We start from the raw sequence: 17,500 nt of genomic DNA, 5'->3' as shown, positions 1-17,500 counted from the left end.
TCATGACAGTCTGTTTGCAGTGACTTTCGTGGTGCGTAAAGTTACAGTAACAAATAAATAATTTGAGTTATGTTAAATTCATTTTTAAATATTAATTATTTAAATATAATTTTTATTTCGTTTTTAAGAATTATCTTATATTAATATTAAAAAGAAAACTGTACTGACTATATTTTACAGTGTTGGCGCGAATACTGGTGATATAAGTAAATATTATTTCTTTTGTAAATCGATCTTAAAATGTGTCCCATAAACGCAACCTTATAATAATGACGTATCTATACTTATAATAAAACTGGTCGAATTCTATACATTTATTCGCAATTTGAGATTTTACTTGTACCTACCATTTGTAACATCATACGTTAGCGTAGCATAACGGACGCCAGCGCCATTTAGAATCTATACTTATAATACGAATTCTGTACACTCTGTACATGAAAGATATTTTGAAAATTTTTGCTGGGGGGCATTAGTCTGTCCGTCTGTCCGTCTTTTTTTTTTGTTATTCACGGTGAAACTACTGAATGAATTCAAATGAAACTTGGCACGGCTTAGACCATAATACGGAAAATAGGATACTTTTTATTGCAAAAATAAAATGAGAAATAGGGGTTGAAAGTTTGTATAGAAAGTCCTTAATTTTTAGAGTTACCGTTTTAAAAATTTCTTCATAAATCTATTATAGGACTCTAAAGGTGATTACAATTATAAGAAAACTAACGTCGAACAAAGGTTATGATTCACAACACTTGTCAGGACAACTTAATTAACAAATCAAACTGTAACCAAAATAAGGCCCTAGAATGGCAGAGAATGACCTTGAGTGAAGTCACGTACTTGCGAACGATGTGTGTAGGGTTAAAGGATCCTTTGACTGATATCAAACACTCCCCTTTTCCACTCAAGTCGCTCTCCCTGTCTATCCCAAGTAACCCATAAAGAATTACACAACAAGAGATGTGGACGGCTCGAACGCCACGAGCACACTGAAGCCAACACGAGATCGAGCGACGTCATATCCGTCACAGACTACTTTTTTCAACACTAAACGGCGATAACAAATCATGAAAAAAATACGAAAAATAGATTCAAAAATTTTTATAATTCAAACTTTAAAGTGGTGAAATAGGGCTTGAAAGTTTACATTGATTTCCACGCGGACGAAGTCGCGGATGTCCGCTAGTTTATGTTTAAAAATGCAACGTTATCGCTTTCTTAAAAGGTTACATGGATAGTCGGTATTATTTGAATTATAACATAATTTTTTTTTTAGTTAAAAAAATATTAGTTATGCAGTTCGGTTCCTATAAGTGTTCTCGTTAATACCTTGAAGTTATGGAAAATTCTCCCGAGCATCCTGTATATTGTAATATTATCATCATCATCATCATCATCATATCAGCCGATGCACGTCCACTGCAGGACATAGGCCTTTTGTTGGGACTTCCAAACATCACGATACTGAGCCGCCTGCATCCAGCGAATCCCTGCGACTCGCTTGATGTCGTCGGTCCACCTGGTGGGGGGTCGGCCAACACTGCGCTTACTAGTGCGGGGTCGCCATTCCAGCACTTTGGGACCCCAACGTCCATCGGCTCTTCGAACTATGTGCCCCGCCCATTGCCACTTCAGCTTCGCAGCTCGTTGAGCTATGTCGGTGACTTTGGTTCTTCTGCGGATCTCCTCATTTCTGATTCGATCACGCAGAAATACTCCTAACATAGCTCGTTCCATCGCCCGCTGTGTGACTCTAAGCCTTCTTATGAGGCCCATAGTTAGCGACCAAGTCTCGGAACCATAGGTCATCACTGGCAACACGCACTGTTCGAAGTCTTCGAACAGTACGTGTAATATTATAATGTATAAAAATTATAATTTTAATTGTTCTTTGTAAAAATATAAATTAAACTTCATTATTAATGAAAAATAAACTTGTATTTATGTAAGTACTGTTACAAGCTTTTATTTATTATGTCCTTCTAACACTAGAAGCGCGTGGTTTCGTGGTATGCGCTTGGATTGACAAGACGGAGGTAAAACGGAAAAGTATCACCTCTTGTATAGTACAGTACACACAAACCGTCAAAAAATTTAATCGCAAGTGTGTCATAGCTCTAAACCTTGGTTACAAGTTGGGCTGTCACTTCTTAACTCGCACCAGGTAGTAACGACGAGTTACTTAGGTAGTAACGCCGAGTTACTTTTCTAGGTGTCCGCGAGACACTACGCATCGCACCTAAATGCGACAGTGATCGCAGTGCGATGTAAAGGTTGACGCGCATCAACGCGCTAAATACCTAGAGACAGTAAGGCCTAGTGGCTGTAATGCTTGCATTGTTGTTCTGGTCTGAAAGGCTTGGTTGTCGGTGTAATTACAGACTACAGTCAATTTTCCTGGCATTCCATGCGAAGTTTTGCTTGCTATATAAGCGGTTTTTAGGCGAACTATCTGTTAGATCCGTCAATTAATATCTTCTACAAGAAGTTCGTCATCTAGCTCCCTGTTCGTGCTGATTTTGACCGATTGGGGAAAACAAGCTTAAATATCCGTTTATGCCGTAATTAGAGAGCTATGTGCTTACGTTAAAACCCACTCTCTAATTATTACTATAAAAAAATTAAAAGTGACTTCTAAAACTGTACTACACCAACCTGCTAGTGACCCAAATATGTTAGATTCGGGCATTAAATCTGCAATTATAGAAACATAAAAACCAATGCCTTATTTTTACCATACCAAAATTACAAAACAGCATATATTCGCTTCTCAAACTGGCAGTCACCGGGAAGTAACGCCGCGTTTCTTTTCTAGGTGCGATGTATTACACCGTCACGGACGGCGGATACACGTGCGATGTGTGCGCGAGACGCTACGCGTCGCAGCCTCTGGTGTCGCAGCACTATCGGTTCGTGCACCTGAAGCGACGGCCCGCGCTGCGACAGTGCTCGCGGTGCGATGTAAAGGTTGCCGCGCATCAACGCGCCAAGCACCTGGAAGAGGCGCACGGCGTGGTGGCGCCAACTTGCGGCGTTTGCTTCAGAAAGTTTCGTTATCCGTGCGAGTTGGTGCGACACCAGAAAAAGACCCACCTGCGTGAGAGGACAGTGGTGTGTCGTGTGTGCGATAAACGCTTTTTCGATGACGCGTGTTTGAAGTTGCATATGAATACGCATTCTCAGCAGAGGAGGTATAGTTTTGAAATTTACGTTTCAAGTGTGCATGGTTTATAAGCACTTTTGGAACGTCATCATGTCTACAAAGTCTTGTACTAGTTTAGAAGGTAGAATCATATTTTACCAATGGCAATAAAATACAAAAGTTGTCTTGGACTTGCATGCATCGTCGGTTACCATCAAGTAAAGGTTACAGTCAAGGTCTTTTTGTCAATAAATAAAAATTTGCTTCGTAGTAGTGGGTAGTTAACTACACAGACTACTTTACTTATTTTTTTTTTATTCCTTGATAGTATCTAAGTACGTTTTTTTTCAGCTAGAAGTGTGATTTTTTCACTTTACTTTATAATTTTTTATTCCCTTGATAGTATCTAAGTACGTTTTTTTTTTTCACCTAAACAGCCGTATATTTTTTCACGGGAACTTAGCTAGAAGTGTGATTTTTTCACAGCTTCAAGAGTACGTAGACCTGAGGTTTTTTTTATTCTTTATAAGTTAGCCCTTGACTACAATCTCACCTGATGGTAAGTGATGATGTAATCTTAGATGGAAGCGGGCAAACTTGATAGGAGAAGGAAGAAAATCCACATCCCTTTCGGTTTCTACACGGCATCGTACCGGAACGCTAAGTCGCTTGGCGGTACGTCTTTGCCGGTAGGGTGGTAACTAGCCACGGCCGAAGCCTCCCACCAGCCAAATTCTATTAAGTTTATGGTATTCTTTTTAATTTGATAGCTCTCCGCGTTTAATCTTGACAAATAGTCAACTGAATACTAACAGTTCCGTTTTCTATATGAAACGGAACCCCAAAAACAAACTTGACGTTTCAAAACTGCTTGATAAACCAAGCCCACTTGATAATAAATAAAATATCCGAATATATAACATGTAAAACATATAACTAAAGTTGTAATTCTTCGCTAAAAGGTTCACATGCGATGTCTGCTCGCGTCAGTTCCGCTGGGAGAACAACTTGAAGGAACACGTGAAGATTCACAGCGGAGACAGGAGGCACGCCTGCACGGTTTGCGGGAAGGCGTTCGTGCAACAGAGCACCCTTAGGAAGCACCAGCTGACTCATTTGAACCTCAAACTGCACTCGGTTGCTAAGAACTCGGCGCGTAATTAATGTTTGCGGTATGTCACACGATCATCTGGACTGCCTTTTTAGGAATATATGCATACTTTTGTTATATCTCCCAGGGATTAGGCAGCTTTTTCAATGTATAGATACGTGAATACAGAACTGTACAAGTAGATGAGATGAGAGACGATCTGTGAAAGTAGAATGTCTTTTGTATGAAATTTCGGCCATATTGCGTGTTATCGCCGCGTCCACATCTCTTTTTGTGTATTTCTTTATGGGTTACTTGGGATAGGTGGGGAGAGTGACTTGAGTGGAAAAGGGGAGTGTTTGTTAACAGTCAAGGGATCCTTTAACCCTACACACATCGTTCACAAGTGCGTGACTTCACTCAAGGTCATTCTCTGTCGTTTTAGGGTCTTATTTTGGTTACAGTTTGATTTGTTAATTAAGTTGTCCTGACAAATGTTGTGAATCATAACCTTTGTTCGACATTCGTTTTCTTATTTTAGTAATCACCTCTGAGTCTGCTTAAATCAACCAAACTCACTGCAATACACCAAAAATATGTCCAGCATTATGTATTATTGAAATCCCCGAGTTATTCGATGGGAGTTTGTAGTAATCTAAAATTTACGTTTACATATATTTTCGAGGTTATAAACTGCTAACTACTAGTTAAATACCGTACTAGTTCCGCTCAGAGAACAACCTCAAGGAACACGTGAAGATTCACAGCGGAGACAGGAGACACGCCTGCACAGTTTGCGGGAAGGCGTTCGTGCAACAGAGCACCCTTAGGAAGCACCAGTTGACTCATTTAACCTCAAATTGCTCGGCGCGTAATTGATGTTTGTGGTATGTCACACGATTATCTGGACTGCCTTTTTAGGAATTGTAATGTTTGTGTGTACTAATTAAATACCTACAATACTACATACACTATCTCATGTACATTGGTAGTGGTCAGTCTGTCACCGGCGTTCGACCTGAGAGGTCGTGCGCGCTTTGCTTGCCTTACCAGTGTAGAGATGAGCCGGTGTTTAGCTTCTCTTATAGTAAGGACGAGGGTCTTTACAAGAATATATGCATGTTTTTGTTGTACATCGAAGAGATTAGGCAGCTTTTTCGATGTATAGATACGTGAATAGGGAAATTGTGCAAACAGAGGAGTATAAACGTAAAATGTCTTTTTTGTATGAAAGTTCGGCTTATACTGGGCATCAACCAAACTTACTGCGATACACTAAAAATTTGTCAAGCATTATGTATTATTGAAATCACCAAGGTATTCGATGGGAGTAATTAACTAAAATTTTGATTTTATAACTGATTAACAATGGTGAAAACTGATTGTGACTGTAGAAGTATAGATAAATGAATTATGGTCGAATTACGACCACTCGGCAACCATTACTACAACTATTAAACGCCCCAGTCTCACCCGCGTGTTAACAAAATTATTTATATTTCATATAAAGAAATGGAAGCATTCAGCCTTAGGCCTAGTTCTTTTTGGATTTATCGCCCAAAAATAGTTCGTACTCGACTAAAATACTAAAGTAGTCCGAACTAGGCAATACAGATATATATTATTTATATATATTACTAGTAGTTCCTGGGATTAGCGCGTTCAATCAAACAAACAAACAAACAAACTCTTCAGCTTTATAATATTAGTATAGATATACGGTTGGTTATAGGACAGGATATATTTAGGTATCTAACAAAACCGCAGGGCCTCCGCGCTCCAATTGGCTACTTGACAGTTTTCGGGAAAATTCGTAAATTTATTTTTATAGCTATCTCACAGTCATCATTTTTTATGTTATTATATAGAATAATGGTCACGTGACTTGTGTGAGTTGTGACGTCACATTTTAATTAGCAAAACTACGATGCTCTAACTCTTATGCGTGTTATACAGGGTGCTCGGGAGTGTTTCCCGTAACTCTGGGGTTATATTCTTTACCGAAAATGAATTAAAAATGTTCAAGGATCATGTGTTCTAAAATTAATGTTTTCGGGGTAAATAATATTTCTTTCTATACAAATCTTAAAATGCGCCCCTTATTAGATCCCATTGATCTCCTATTATAAGTGGATACACAATCAGCGACCAAAAATCGTCCCCACTCAATGAGTGCTAAACAGAACTTCTTTGCACTCAATTCAAGTAGTCGCATTTGCAAATTCAACCTTAAACTCAATGCCTAAGGTTGAATTTGCTCTGAATTTAGTTTAATTGAATATTGGACTATATTTAAAGGCCTTTAGGTATATTTTTCTTAACCAATAATTTTAAAATGTGCCAGTTTTTTGAGTGAAATCGCATCCTCATAATTATGATGTAGCCATGTTTGACGCATTTTAAAACGCAAGGATAGATATAGGCGTGTGTTACATGGATAGTGGGAATTATTTTGTATAACCTAAAAAGCTCCTATAAGTGGACTCGTCAAAACCTTGAAGTTATGGGAAATACTCCCGAGCACCCTGTATAACCTAACTGTAACTAAATAATGTCACAGCTGACACATCACATGACCGCATTTCGATTCTCATAAGCCTACTAGAGATATAGATAGGACTGCTTACCTAGATGTTAATATATTTTATCGTTACAACTGTCAAATAGCCAATTTTGTTTTAGGCAAGGAACGTAAGATCGACCGGAGCATAGACGAGTTCTATGCTCTCACCGAGGACTCGGAAGGCGGCGAGCAATACGCTTGCAGACTGTGCACCAAAGCGTTCAAGAAGCGGGACTTGTTCAAACAGCATTACAGGCACGTCCACTTGAAGATGAGGCCGAAGTTGGTAGGATGCTTCTATTGCAAGGAGAAGGTTGCAGCGCATCTGAGGGCGAGCCATCTGGAACAGTACCACGGTGTCCCAGCGCCATCTTGTGGTGCTTGCGGCAAGAAGTTCGCTTACCCCTTCCAAGTGTTGAAGCACCAGAAGACTTACCACATGGGGGAGAAGAAATATGGTTGTACTGTTTGTGAGAAAGCTTTCGCCACTCGAGCGAATCTTGAGCAGCATGTGATAAAGCATTCGAGTGAGAGACCTTTTAAGTGTGATTTGTGTGAGGAGACTTTTAAGTGGAAGAAGCATTTGAGGAGGCATCTGCAGATACACAGCCAGAAGAGGGTGGTGCAGCATTGATCTGTTACAATAAAGGGGTAGTTGACTCATATAAAATTTAAAGCCTACTAATATTATAAACCCGGAAGTTTGTATAGACGTTTGTTTGCATTTTTGTTACTCTTTAACGCCGCAACTACTGAACTGATTTGATTAAAATTTCGAATGGAAATAGATTTTACTCTGGATTAACACAGGCTACTTCATCTCGGCAAAATCCATGGTTCTCGAGGGAGGGACGAAGTCGCGGGCGTCCCGATAGTAAACAATATTTATTTATCTTAGTACATGGAATAAGGGTCCGAAATATATCGATATTAATTAAAAAACTAAAGGATTTCTCATAAAACTTAATTTAAAAATGACGTGACGTCATGAAATAGTTGAAATAAAGACGTTGGCTGGTTGGTCAAAAAAAGTGTCAAGTAGCCTATTAATTTAAATATTATACAAATGATCTCTCCTGTCACCCCATATAGGAAATACGTGGCGATCCATTGCAAAATTAAACTACCCAAACCAAATGTTTAGGCTTTATTCGGACTTTCTTGTATATCTGTCGGCAAGTGAGTTATTTGATCGGTTACCAAAATCTACGTTAATAATTGCGATAATATTAGAATCAGGTTTTCATGTAAATAGGATTTCATTATTTACTGTTTAAATAAATAAGACTGTGAAAGATTGATCACGTGACTCTCGTCCAATAGCATCGCTACCAATATGGCGGGCGTCAGATTCGCTTGACGGAGTGGAGGCGCCCTGCCACACTATAGCCTGCTAGTTGAGATGTTCAGTGTAATCGAGTTCTCGGAATGGATAGTCGTCTTCCATTTGTTTAACAGTAATGGCGCAATGTCAAAATAGTGATAGTGTTTCGGAACTTCAGTGGCTGAGTTATCTGTATAGTCCGGCCATTGCATTGTTAATTACTTTCTGGGAGCCAACACGAGCAGGTATGGGGATTACATGTAATAAAAGGTCCCTTTAATCCAACTACTAGCGGTTGCCAGTCCGTGATCTCGCTCGTGCTTGACTACCTGCCCTATGATAGATAACCCTGGTTTACATGTGATAGTATCAGCGCTAGCTCAGGTTAGGCCTTTCGATTAACCGTAGCAAAACTAAAATCATGGTAATAGATCGCTCCAACAAACTCTTTAACACCAACTGCAATATTCCGGGAATCGAGACTGTGGTGAATTATATATACCTGGGTTCTTTGATCTGTAATGATGGCACTTGTGTGTCCGAAATTAAGCGAAGAATAGCAATAGCTAGGGATGCGATGACGAAATTAGCAAACATCTGGAAGAATCGAAGCATCACAAACAGAACCAAAACACGCCTGGTTCAGGCACTTATTTTTCCGATTTTCCTGTATGGTGTAGAGACGTGGACTATTCACGCCAGAGAAAGACAAAGAATTGATGCGTTCGAGATGTGGTGTTGGAGGCGAATGTTACGTGTACCGTGGACTGCCAAACGCACAAATGTATCAATTCTTTCACAGCTTCAAATTAAAACACGTCTCTCAACCATCTGTCTACAGCGCATCCTTAGTTATTTTGGACATATCACACGCCGTGGGAACGAAAACTTGGAAAAAAATATTGTGGTGGGAAATGTGGAAGGCAAACGGCCACGAGGTAGATCTCCAACCCGATGGTCCGATCTTCTAAAGGAAGCAGGAGCCCGCACCTTTTACAGTGCCGTCCAAATGGCCAGCGACCGCACTCGATGGAGGAGCATTGTGAACCAAACGATGACTCGCCAAGGTGGTCACGATCCTCAGTCATGAGGGACCGACTAGAGAGAGAGTATCAGCGCTGTACTTGATCAATATTGTAGTTAGAGGGTACAGTACAATACTGTATTAGCAAGTTAAGCGATCGATTCGGTGATGATAGATAGTGTCACTTTGTGTATCTGCCATCCTTGACACCTAAAGCTTAGAACCTGCTCTTAGACTACGGCTTCTCCGTTATCAGAAGTAAGATTTAGTCTGCTCCGCCGACATATCTATAAAATAGGTGAAGAGCCATCCATTGTTTTGTTTTATCTGGATGGTAATAAGCAGCGTTTTCGATGAATACTCCCTTGAATAGACTTTTTATATCATAATATCATTTCAACAATTATCCTCACATTTCAACTGATTTAGGACAAAAAACATGAGTGTGAATATGAAAACCTCGTGAAAAATTAATGTAGTCAATTCAAGTAAATGTTAACAATCAACATACATATTTTAATTTTAAACAAATCTAGGATTATAATTATAATTGTAATAGGTAAATAGTGTTTTATAGTCTGGCAAGTTCGTTGCTAACACTCCCATGATATGCAGGCGACGGGGGGGAAAGACTGCGCGGGTGTGAAATCATGCGTGCGGGGAAGTGACTTTCATCAGTCGTGTGTTTTTCATTCATCGCTACACGCCCATAACCCTGCGCGCAACATCGGGAGTGTTACGAACGAAGTTACTAAGCTATAATCACTATTTTTGTCCGTGTAAATATTATTTGTGTAAATATTTTATTAAATACAATTTAGGTTTGACGAGTTAGGTTCGTAATTATATCTAGTAATGTATATTATTAAAATTCGTATTTCATACTAATGTTATGAAGAGGTAAAGTTTGTTGTGTTGAAGGGGTCTTTTTTTTTTTAATATTTTTTATATTCTTTACAAGTTAGCCCTTGACTACAGTCGCATCTGATGGTAAGTGATGATGCAGTCTAAGATGAAAGCGGGCTAACTTGTTAGGAGGAGGATGAAAATCCACACCCCTTTCGGTTTCTACACGGCATCGTACCGGAACGCTAAATCGCTTGGCGGTACGTCTTTGCCGGTAGGGTGGTAACTAACCACGGCCGAAGCCTCCCACCAGCCAGACCTGGACAAATTAAGGAAATCTCAATCGGCCCAGCCGGGGATCGAACCCAGGACCTCCGTCTAGTAAATCCACCGCGCATACCACTGCGTCACGGAGGGTCATGTCTGGGACTACTGAACCGATTTTTAAAATTTCTTTTACCACTATAAAGCCACGTTATTTGTGAGTTTCATAGGTTATATTTTATCCCTGTATCGCTAATCCCGGGTAAAAGACGCCTGGGACGTGGTCCGCATGGAATTTAGTTTTTCACAAATCCCACGGAAACCATGTTTTTTCCGGGTTGAAAAGCAAGCGACGCTTTTCAACCCGGAAATTCTTTTGTTAGCCGCAGCGTAAAGGAGAAACAACACAGACACACACACTTACTTCGCATTTATAATATTAGTGTGATTATACCTAAGACGTTATAGCCGTGCCGTGATCGCCCAGTGGATATGACATCTGCCTCCGATTCCGGAGGGTGTGGGTTTGAATCCGGTCCGGGGCATGCCCCTCCAACTTTTCAGTCGTGTGCGCGGTGCAAAAAAAGCGGTGAAAAAAAACATCGCGAGGTAACCTGCATACCAGAGAATTTTCTTAATTATCTTCGTATGTGAAGTCTGCCAATCCGCGATGGGCCAGCGTGGTGGATTATTGGCCTCACCCATCTCATTCTGAAAGGAGACTCGGGCTCAGCAGTGAGCCGAATATGGGTTGATAAGATAAAAAGATACCTAAGACACTATAGATCCATTACATTCGTTAAAGGCATTTTGTTATAATATGTACTTAAATTATACATATGCATTATGCATTTACAATTTCTGTAGATACTTAGAAATCTATTTTAGATATATAATTTTATAGTTATTTTGTGAATAAGTTATTTAGTTGTTTAAGGTTTTCGGTAAAATAAATGTACTTAAACAGGATCTTGATGTTTTTTTTTTAAATTGATATACACCCGTGCCTGGGCCCCGGTCGTGTGATAAGACAACTTTTTTTAAATCGACTACGACGTAGCCAAAAGGAAGCGCAATATTTTTGTATGTTTGTTTCATGTTTCACCGTAGCGCCAAACTATTGTCTGTCCGCCCGCGATTTAGCTCCAGAAACAATTACTACTAGAAAGCTGTAATTTAGTTTAAGTATGGAACTTTAAAAATGTTGACAAAGATGTAAAATAAAATCTTGTAAAATAAGTTCGGCCGCTTTACCACTGAGCTATTGAGGTTATTGAGACTGTATCTACTAAACCGAATTTGTAAATTCTTTTATAACACATTTGCTCGTAAAGTATCGCTTATTTCACCAATTTCAATATCGTAATGCATCTCATTACGAACATGTGCCGTAATGTAATATAAAACCTTTGTCATCCGTCTAAAAACGAACGGTACTTTTTTTTAAATCTTGGCAAAGAAAAATGCTTATGTTATAAAATATTATAAAAAGAGGTAATATTTGATTGTTTGTTTGTATTGAATAGGCTTCAAAAGTACTGAACCGATTTGAAAAATTCCTACACTGTTGGGAAGCTACACTATCCCAGAGTGCTATAAGCTTTTATCCTCGTATTCCTATGGGAACAAGGTGGGTGAAAACGCATGGCGTTTGCTATAGCTTGGCAAAACCCACGACTGATGCATCTCACTTCCAGCGTCTGTCCTGCGCACACGACTTCACACCCGCAGTACATGAAACCCCTTCCTTTCCCGCGCGTATCATATAAGAAAACTGATGTCGAACAAAGGTTATGATTCACAACATTTGTCAGGACAACTTAATTAACTAATCAAACTGTAACCAAAATAAGACCGTAGAATGGCAGAGACTGACCTTGAGTGAAGTCACGCACTTGTGAACGATGTGTGTATGGTTAAAGGCGCCTTTGACAGCTATCTAACACTCCCCTTTTCCACTCAAGTCACTCCCCGCCTATCCCAAGTAGCCCACAAAGAATTACACAACAAGTGATGTGGACGGCTCGAACGCCACGAGCACACTGAAGCCGTCCGTACCGGAAGTCGTTGCAACGTAACGTAAAGAATAAAAAAAAAACTTTTTTTTTAAATTAATTTTTTATTTATTTTATTTTTCAAAAAACAAAAAGTGTTACGTAATTAGGTACATACATAGCCATCCTCATAAAGTTGACGTTTTTGTGAGGAAGGCGAGTTCACCATCATGAAAATGAAAATGAAAATGAAAAAATCTTTATTCGTCAACTAAGTCTTACAAACAAGTAGCAAGGGCCCCTGTACTAGGTGGAAAACCCGTATTACTGGGTGCCCCGCTCATTCACCACACAGAACAACCGTAGTTAACAAATAACAGAATTATAAATTATAATATATTTAGTGTGTGTGTAAGTGCGTGTGTGTGTGTGTGTGTGTGTGTGTGTGTGTGTGTGTGTGTGTGTGTACGTGTATGTGTGTGTGTGTGTGCGTGTGTGTATTATCAGTTTGTGTTTTATTTGAAATAATTGCGTCCGTATTTAAGAAAAGTTATCTTTAAGTAAAAGTTCAGTTTGTTCATAGTCTAGGGCCAGCAAGGTATCAGTTACCACCCGTTTCAATTTATTACGAGTCAAAGCATTAATTTTGTGACTTCTATTAAATTTGTTATAGAGAAATGAAGATTGGTAACCATATTGCTTTCTTATAAATTTAGTTCTGCTTCGTGTATATTGGCAAACTTTAGTAGTTCTACGTTTTGAAGTGTTGTGTGGTTGGATTATGTTATGTTATTTAAGATATAATTCGGGCTCCTAGTTAAATTTCTGCACTAACACTTTCTATAATCGATCAAATAAAAGAAATCTCAGTCGGCCAACACTTCGGACATACTTGTATCCATAAACTATTATAAAGAGGAAAGATTTGATTGTTTGTTTGTTTGCATGGAATAGGCTCCGAAACTTGAAAAATTCGCGATTGCTATTGGCTTTTATGGTCGTATTCCTATGGGAAGTAGGCGTGGGAAACCGCGCGGCATTTGCTATAGCTTGGCAAATCCGTTCGTAACAAACGCGATGGTCCGCGGGGGCCGGGAGGCGGGTTGCGATGACAGCAAAACCCACGACTGATGCACCTCACTTCCACCCTCTGCCCTGCGCGCATGACTTCACACCCGCAGTAAACCTCCCCCCCCACCAATTGTTATGGTAGTGTCATCAGCGAACTTGCCCAGCAGTGGTAGTATTTATGAATTCCGTTGTCTTTTCTAGGCCAAATATACGTGGACTTCACGGAAACGCACGGTACAGACGGCGACAAGCGCTACGCGTGCAATGTATGCCGCAAACCGTTCAAGAAGCGGCAGCTGTTCTCGCAGCACTACAAGCAAGTGCACCTAAAACAGAGGCCGAGGTTGCGCGGCTGCCACCTCTGCGATGTGAAGGTCCCCACGCACATGCGGGCCTTCCACATGGAGGAGCACGGCCTTCCGGCGCCCACTTGTGAGGCGTGCGGAAAGAAATTCGCCCAACAGTCTCAAGTTTTACGCCACCAGAGGTTCTACCACATGGGTGAAACTGACTACCGTTGTGAGGTCTGCGATTTGTCGTTTTTCTCCAGTTATATGATGCGTCGGCATATGGTCAAACACAAGCCGGATAAGCCGTTCGAATGCGAGGTGTGCGGCAAGGCGTTTAAGTGGAAGAAGAACTTGCACACCCACCTCATGATACACGCGAACGTTAGGCCTCATGTGTGTAAAGTGTGCAATGAGGCATTTGTGCAAAGCAGCAGTTTGAGATATCACATGACTAAACGGCATCCCAATGACTAACTGAAGTGGGGCAAATACAACGAACTGTCTTATTAAAACGGTTTTTTGATAAACTAATTCCTATGTCACACACCGCCGCCAGTGTAACTTTAAATAATTAAACTTTTTTAATATGCTGACGTTCCTTTAGTTAAGACACACAAAAGTTTGTAGTCTTCCTAAAATAGAATATCTATACATAATGTAATTTCCAATTAATGTTAAGTTAATTTTGATTACCAAAAATATTATTTATTTGTTATGTTCAAGGGACAACCTATAGACGAAGTGAGAAAATAAACTATGGTAAACTTAAACCAATATCGTTTTATTTCTGATGATAGTAACAACCTTAACATATAAACATATACCTACTGTCGTGGAATTAAAATTTTTTCTATTTCTCTTTACGGAGATATGTCGTTGCTTGCATGCTAGGCCCACACAAACATATAAATACAACAACTTTAAAGAGGATCACTCATTATTGTTGCGTATGTTTAACTGTTTACGAAGCGCAAAAGCTCTCAAAATGAATATTTTTTCCCGATTTTGCCTCATTTTTACCGATGCTCCGCTCCAGTTGTGTGACGCTACATAAAGCCGTATCTCGTAAATAACGATAAATGAACTTAAGTAAACTATTCAAATTAAAATATATTTATAATTTATAATAAGTAGTTCTTGAGATTAGCGCGCTCAAACAAACTCTGTACTAGCTGACACCCAGCAATACGCATTACAAATTATACCTCTTCATAATTTTAAGTATAGATATGCTACTTCGAATATATTAGATTCTGTTGTGTCTTTTCTAGGCTCTTCGAAATACACGGACTACACGGAGACCGTCACCGACGAGGGCCTCATTGCCTTCACTTGCAACGTGTGCGACAAAGTGTTCAGGAAACGGGAAAACTTCTCGCAACACTACCGTCAGGTGCACCTCAAGGCGCTACCGAAGCTGCGCGGCTGCAGACTCTGCGATGTCAAAGTTTCCCCCAATTTGAGGGCATTCCACATGGAGACCCATGGTTTACCAGCACCCATGTGCAAAGTTTGCGGCAAGAAATTTTCGCGACCATCAGAAGTGTTAAGGCATCAGAGATTCTACCACATGGGTGAAGCCAAATTCCGCTGCGAGCCGTGTGATGCTGGTTTTCTCAATAAGTACAGTTTGCAACGTCATATGGCGAAGCACTCGTCGGATAAGCCGTTTAAATGTAATTTGTGTGAGAAGGCGTATAAGTGGAAGAGTAATCTGCAGTCGCATATGCTTTTGCACGAAAACAAGAAGCCGCATGTGTGCAAAGTTTGCGACAGGGGTTTCGTGCAGAGCGGCAACCTGAGGATACACATCGCTAAGAGACACCCTAACCTTGAGTGATTTATTTAAGCTCTATTGTAGTGTTCTACTGTAGAAGAAGTAGTTTTATATTCATTATTTTAAGCAAGTAGGAAGAAGTAGACAAGAGGCCGGAGATTCACAGAAATGGGTTGTCTATCTAAAGTGGCTATCTAAATATCCTCATCAGCAAGAGACATCCTCTATTACCTTTATTTTGACTATGATTAACTGGTCAGCATTTCATAGAAATGCTAAGAAAGCGTCTTCGTCCGCGTGGAATTTAGTTTTTCACAAATCCCACGGGAACCATGGATTTTTCCCGGATGAAAAGTAGCCTCTGTATTAATCCAGAGGAAAATTTATTTCCATTTCAAATTTCTGCCAAATCGCTTCAGTAGCCGCAGCGCAAAGGAGTAACAAACATACACACTTACACACAAACTTTCGCCTTTATAATATTAGTGTGATTACAAAGTGGATAAGGTTAGGATTATAAAGTGTACAAGTTTTTGGTAAATATAATCTATATTGTCGATAAATTTGGTTTTTCTTTTATCACGCAAATTTAAGTATCCCTCAACATGGAATCCCTCATAGAGGAAGCAAAGTATGCTACAAGGCTTTTGTACAATGACAATCTGAATATAAAGACCATGCTCGTACTTCACGGTTTTGGTTTGACACGGTTTGGCTTGTGGGAGGCTTCGGACGTAAACCAACCTACCAGCAAAGACGTATCGCAAAGCCATTTAGCGTTCTGGTACGTCGTCGTAGAAACCGTAAGGGGTGTGGATTTTCATCCTAACACTTGCGATACATATAAATAAAATTTAGTGTCTGTCTGCGATTCCAAAACTTGGATATTGGTTATTTAAACAAAACTTATGGAATTATTATTTTATTGAAGATACGACAAAATTAATAGCTCTTAGCACGTAAGTCCATGAAACTGCAGAATTTGAATAATAAAACAAATATAAACGACATTAACCTCAGCGAACGACAAAAGCAATTTAGACAGTAAAGCATATTCCGTTGTGTTTTCTAGGCCAAGTGCTATACGACGACTGCACGACAACTAAAGACGACGACGGTAAGACAATTTACCAATGCAACGTATGCAGCAAACAGTTTAAGAAGCGGCCGAACTTCTCGCAGCACTATAGGACCGTGCACCTGAAGCAGCGGCTCAAACTGCGCAGCTGCCACCTCTGTGAGGTCAAAGTGCCCAGTTGGATGCGAGCGTTCCACATGGAGGAGAAGCACGGCTTACCGGCGCCATCTTGTGGTGCTTGCGGCAAGAAGTTCGCTTTTCCATGGAAAGTGTTGCGGCATCAGAAGTTCCACCACATGGGGGAGTCAGATTTCTGTTGCAATGTTTGCAATATGTCGTTCATTTCTCGCTCTAAGTTGGAAGATCATCAGAAGAAGCATGAGCCGGAGAGGCCGTTTGAGTGCGAGGTGTGCCACAAACGCTTCAGGTGGCCGAACAATTTGAAGACTCATATGAATATCCATTTGAACAACAAGCCCCATGTTTGCAAGATTTGTGGCGGAGCGTTCTCACAGCAGTCAAGTTTGAGTTACCATATCAAGAGACACCACCCTAATAACGAATAAATCCTTTGATAGTTTTTCATTGACGTTATTGTCGATTTAAAGATGATCTTTAATATACCTTATAACGACTGAAATTATTTTAATAGCACTTACTTCCGTAGCTTTTAAAAACATCTTTGCATCTGATCTCTCACCACAAAATAACACATTTGCACACCTATTTTGTATATAAACTTTTATTATGAGTAATATCAGCGATATACAATTGTTAAATCGTCATCACCATCACCATCCTAATAACGATTAAATCCCTCGATAATTTTTCATTGACGTTATCGTCGATTTAAAGATGATTTTTAATATACCTTAAAACGACTGAAATAATTTTAATAGCACTCTACTCTTCCGTAGCTTTTAAAAACAACATTGCTCTTGCACATAGTGATATTTAATTTATAAAAATCCATAATTGTATATACAATATTTAGTTAAAATTACCCTTAGAGTTTTGTTTAAACAACTGTAATGTGG

At 39.8% G+C, this 17,500-nt stretch overlaps 1 protein-coding gene across 8 annotated transcripts in view; it reads left to right on the top strand.

The window, feature by feature from the left end:
• LOC112047134 (zinc finger protein 320) overlaps positions 1–17,500 on the top strand; it is an 86,615-nt gene that overhangs the window by 37,581 nt on the left and 31,534 nt on the right. The window contains exon 6 of one of the 8 annotated variants that reach the window (XM_024084125.2): positions 16,458–17,131. The exons of 5 other annotated variants lie outside the window; for them this stretch is intronic. In XM_024084125.2, coding sequence (XP_023939893.2) covers positions 16,458–17,029 — 572 coding nt within the window. In that variant the 3' untranslated portion in view covers positions 17,030–17,131. Of the gene's footprint in view, positions 1–13,519; positions 14,379–14,879; positions 15,967–16,457; positions 17,132–17,500 lie in introns of those variants that run through there. 2 more of the 8 variants (XM_024084128.2, XM_024084130.2) reach the window with 2 other exon arrangements.

Source organism: Bicyclus anynana, chromosome 26 (genome assembly GCF_947172395.1).
Source record: "Bicyclus anynana chromosome 26, ilBicAnyn1.1, whole genome shotgun sequence".
Classification (NCBI taxonomy): domain Eukaryota; kingdom Metazoa; phylum Arthropoda; class Insecta; order Lepidoptera; family Nymphalidae; genus Bicyclus; species Bicyclus anynana.
This window is presented reverse-complemented; position numbering and strand designations above follow the sequence as displayed.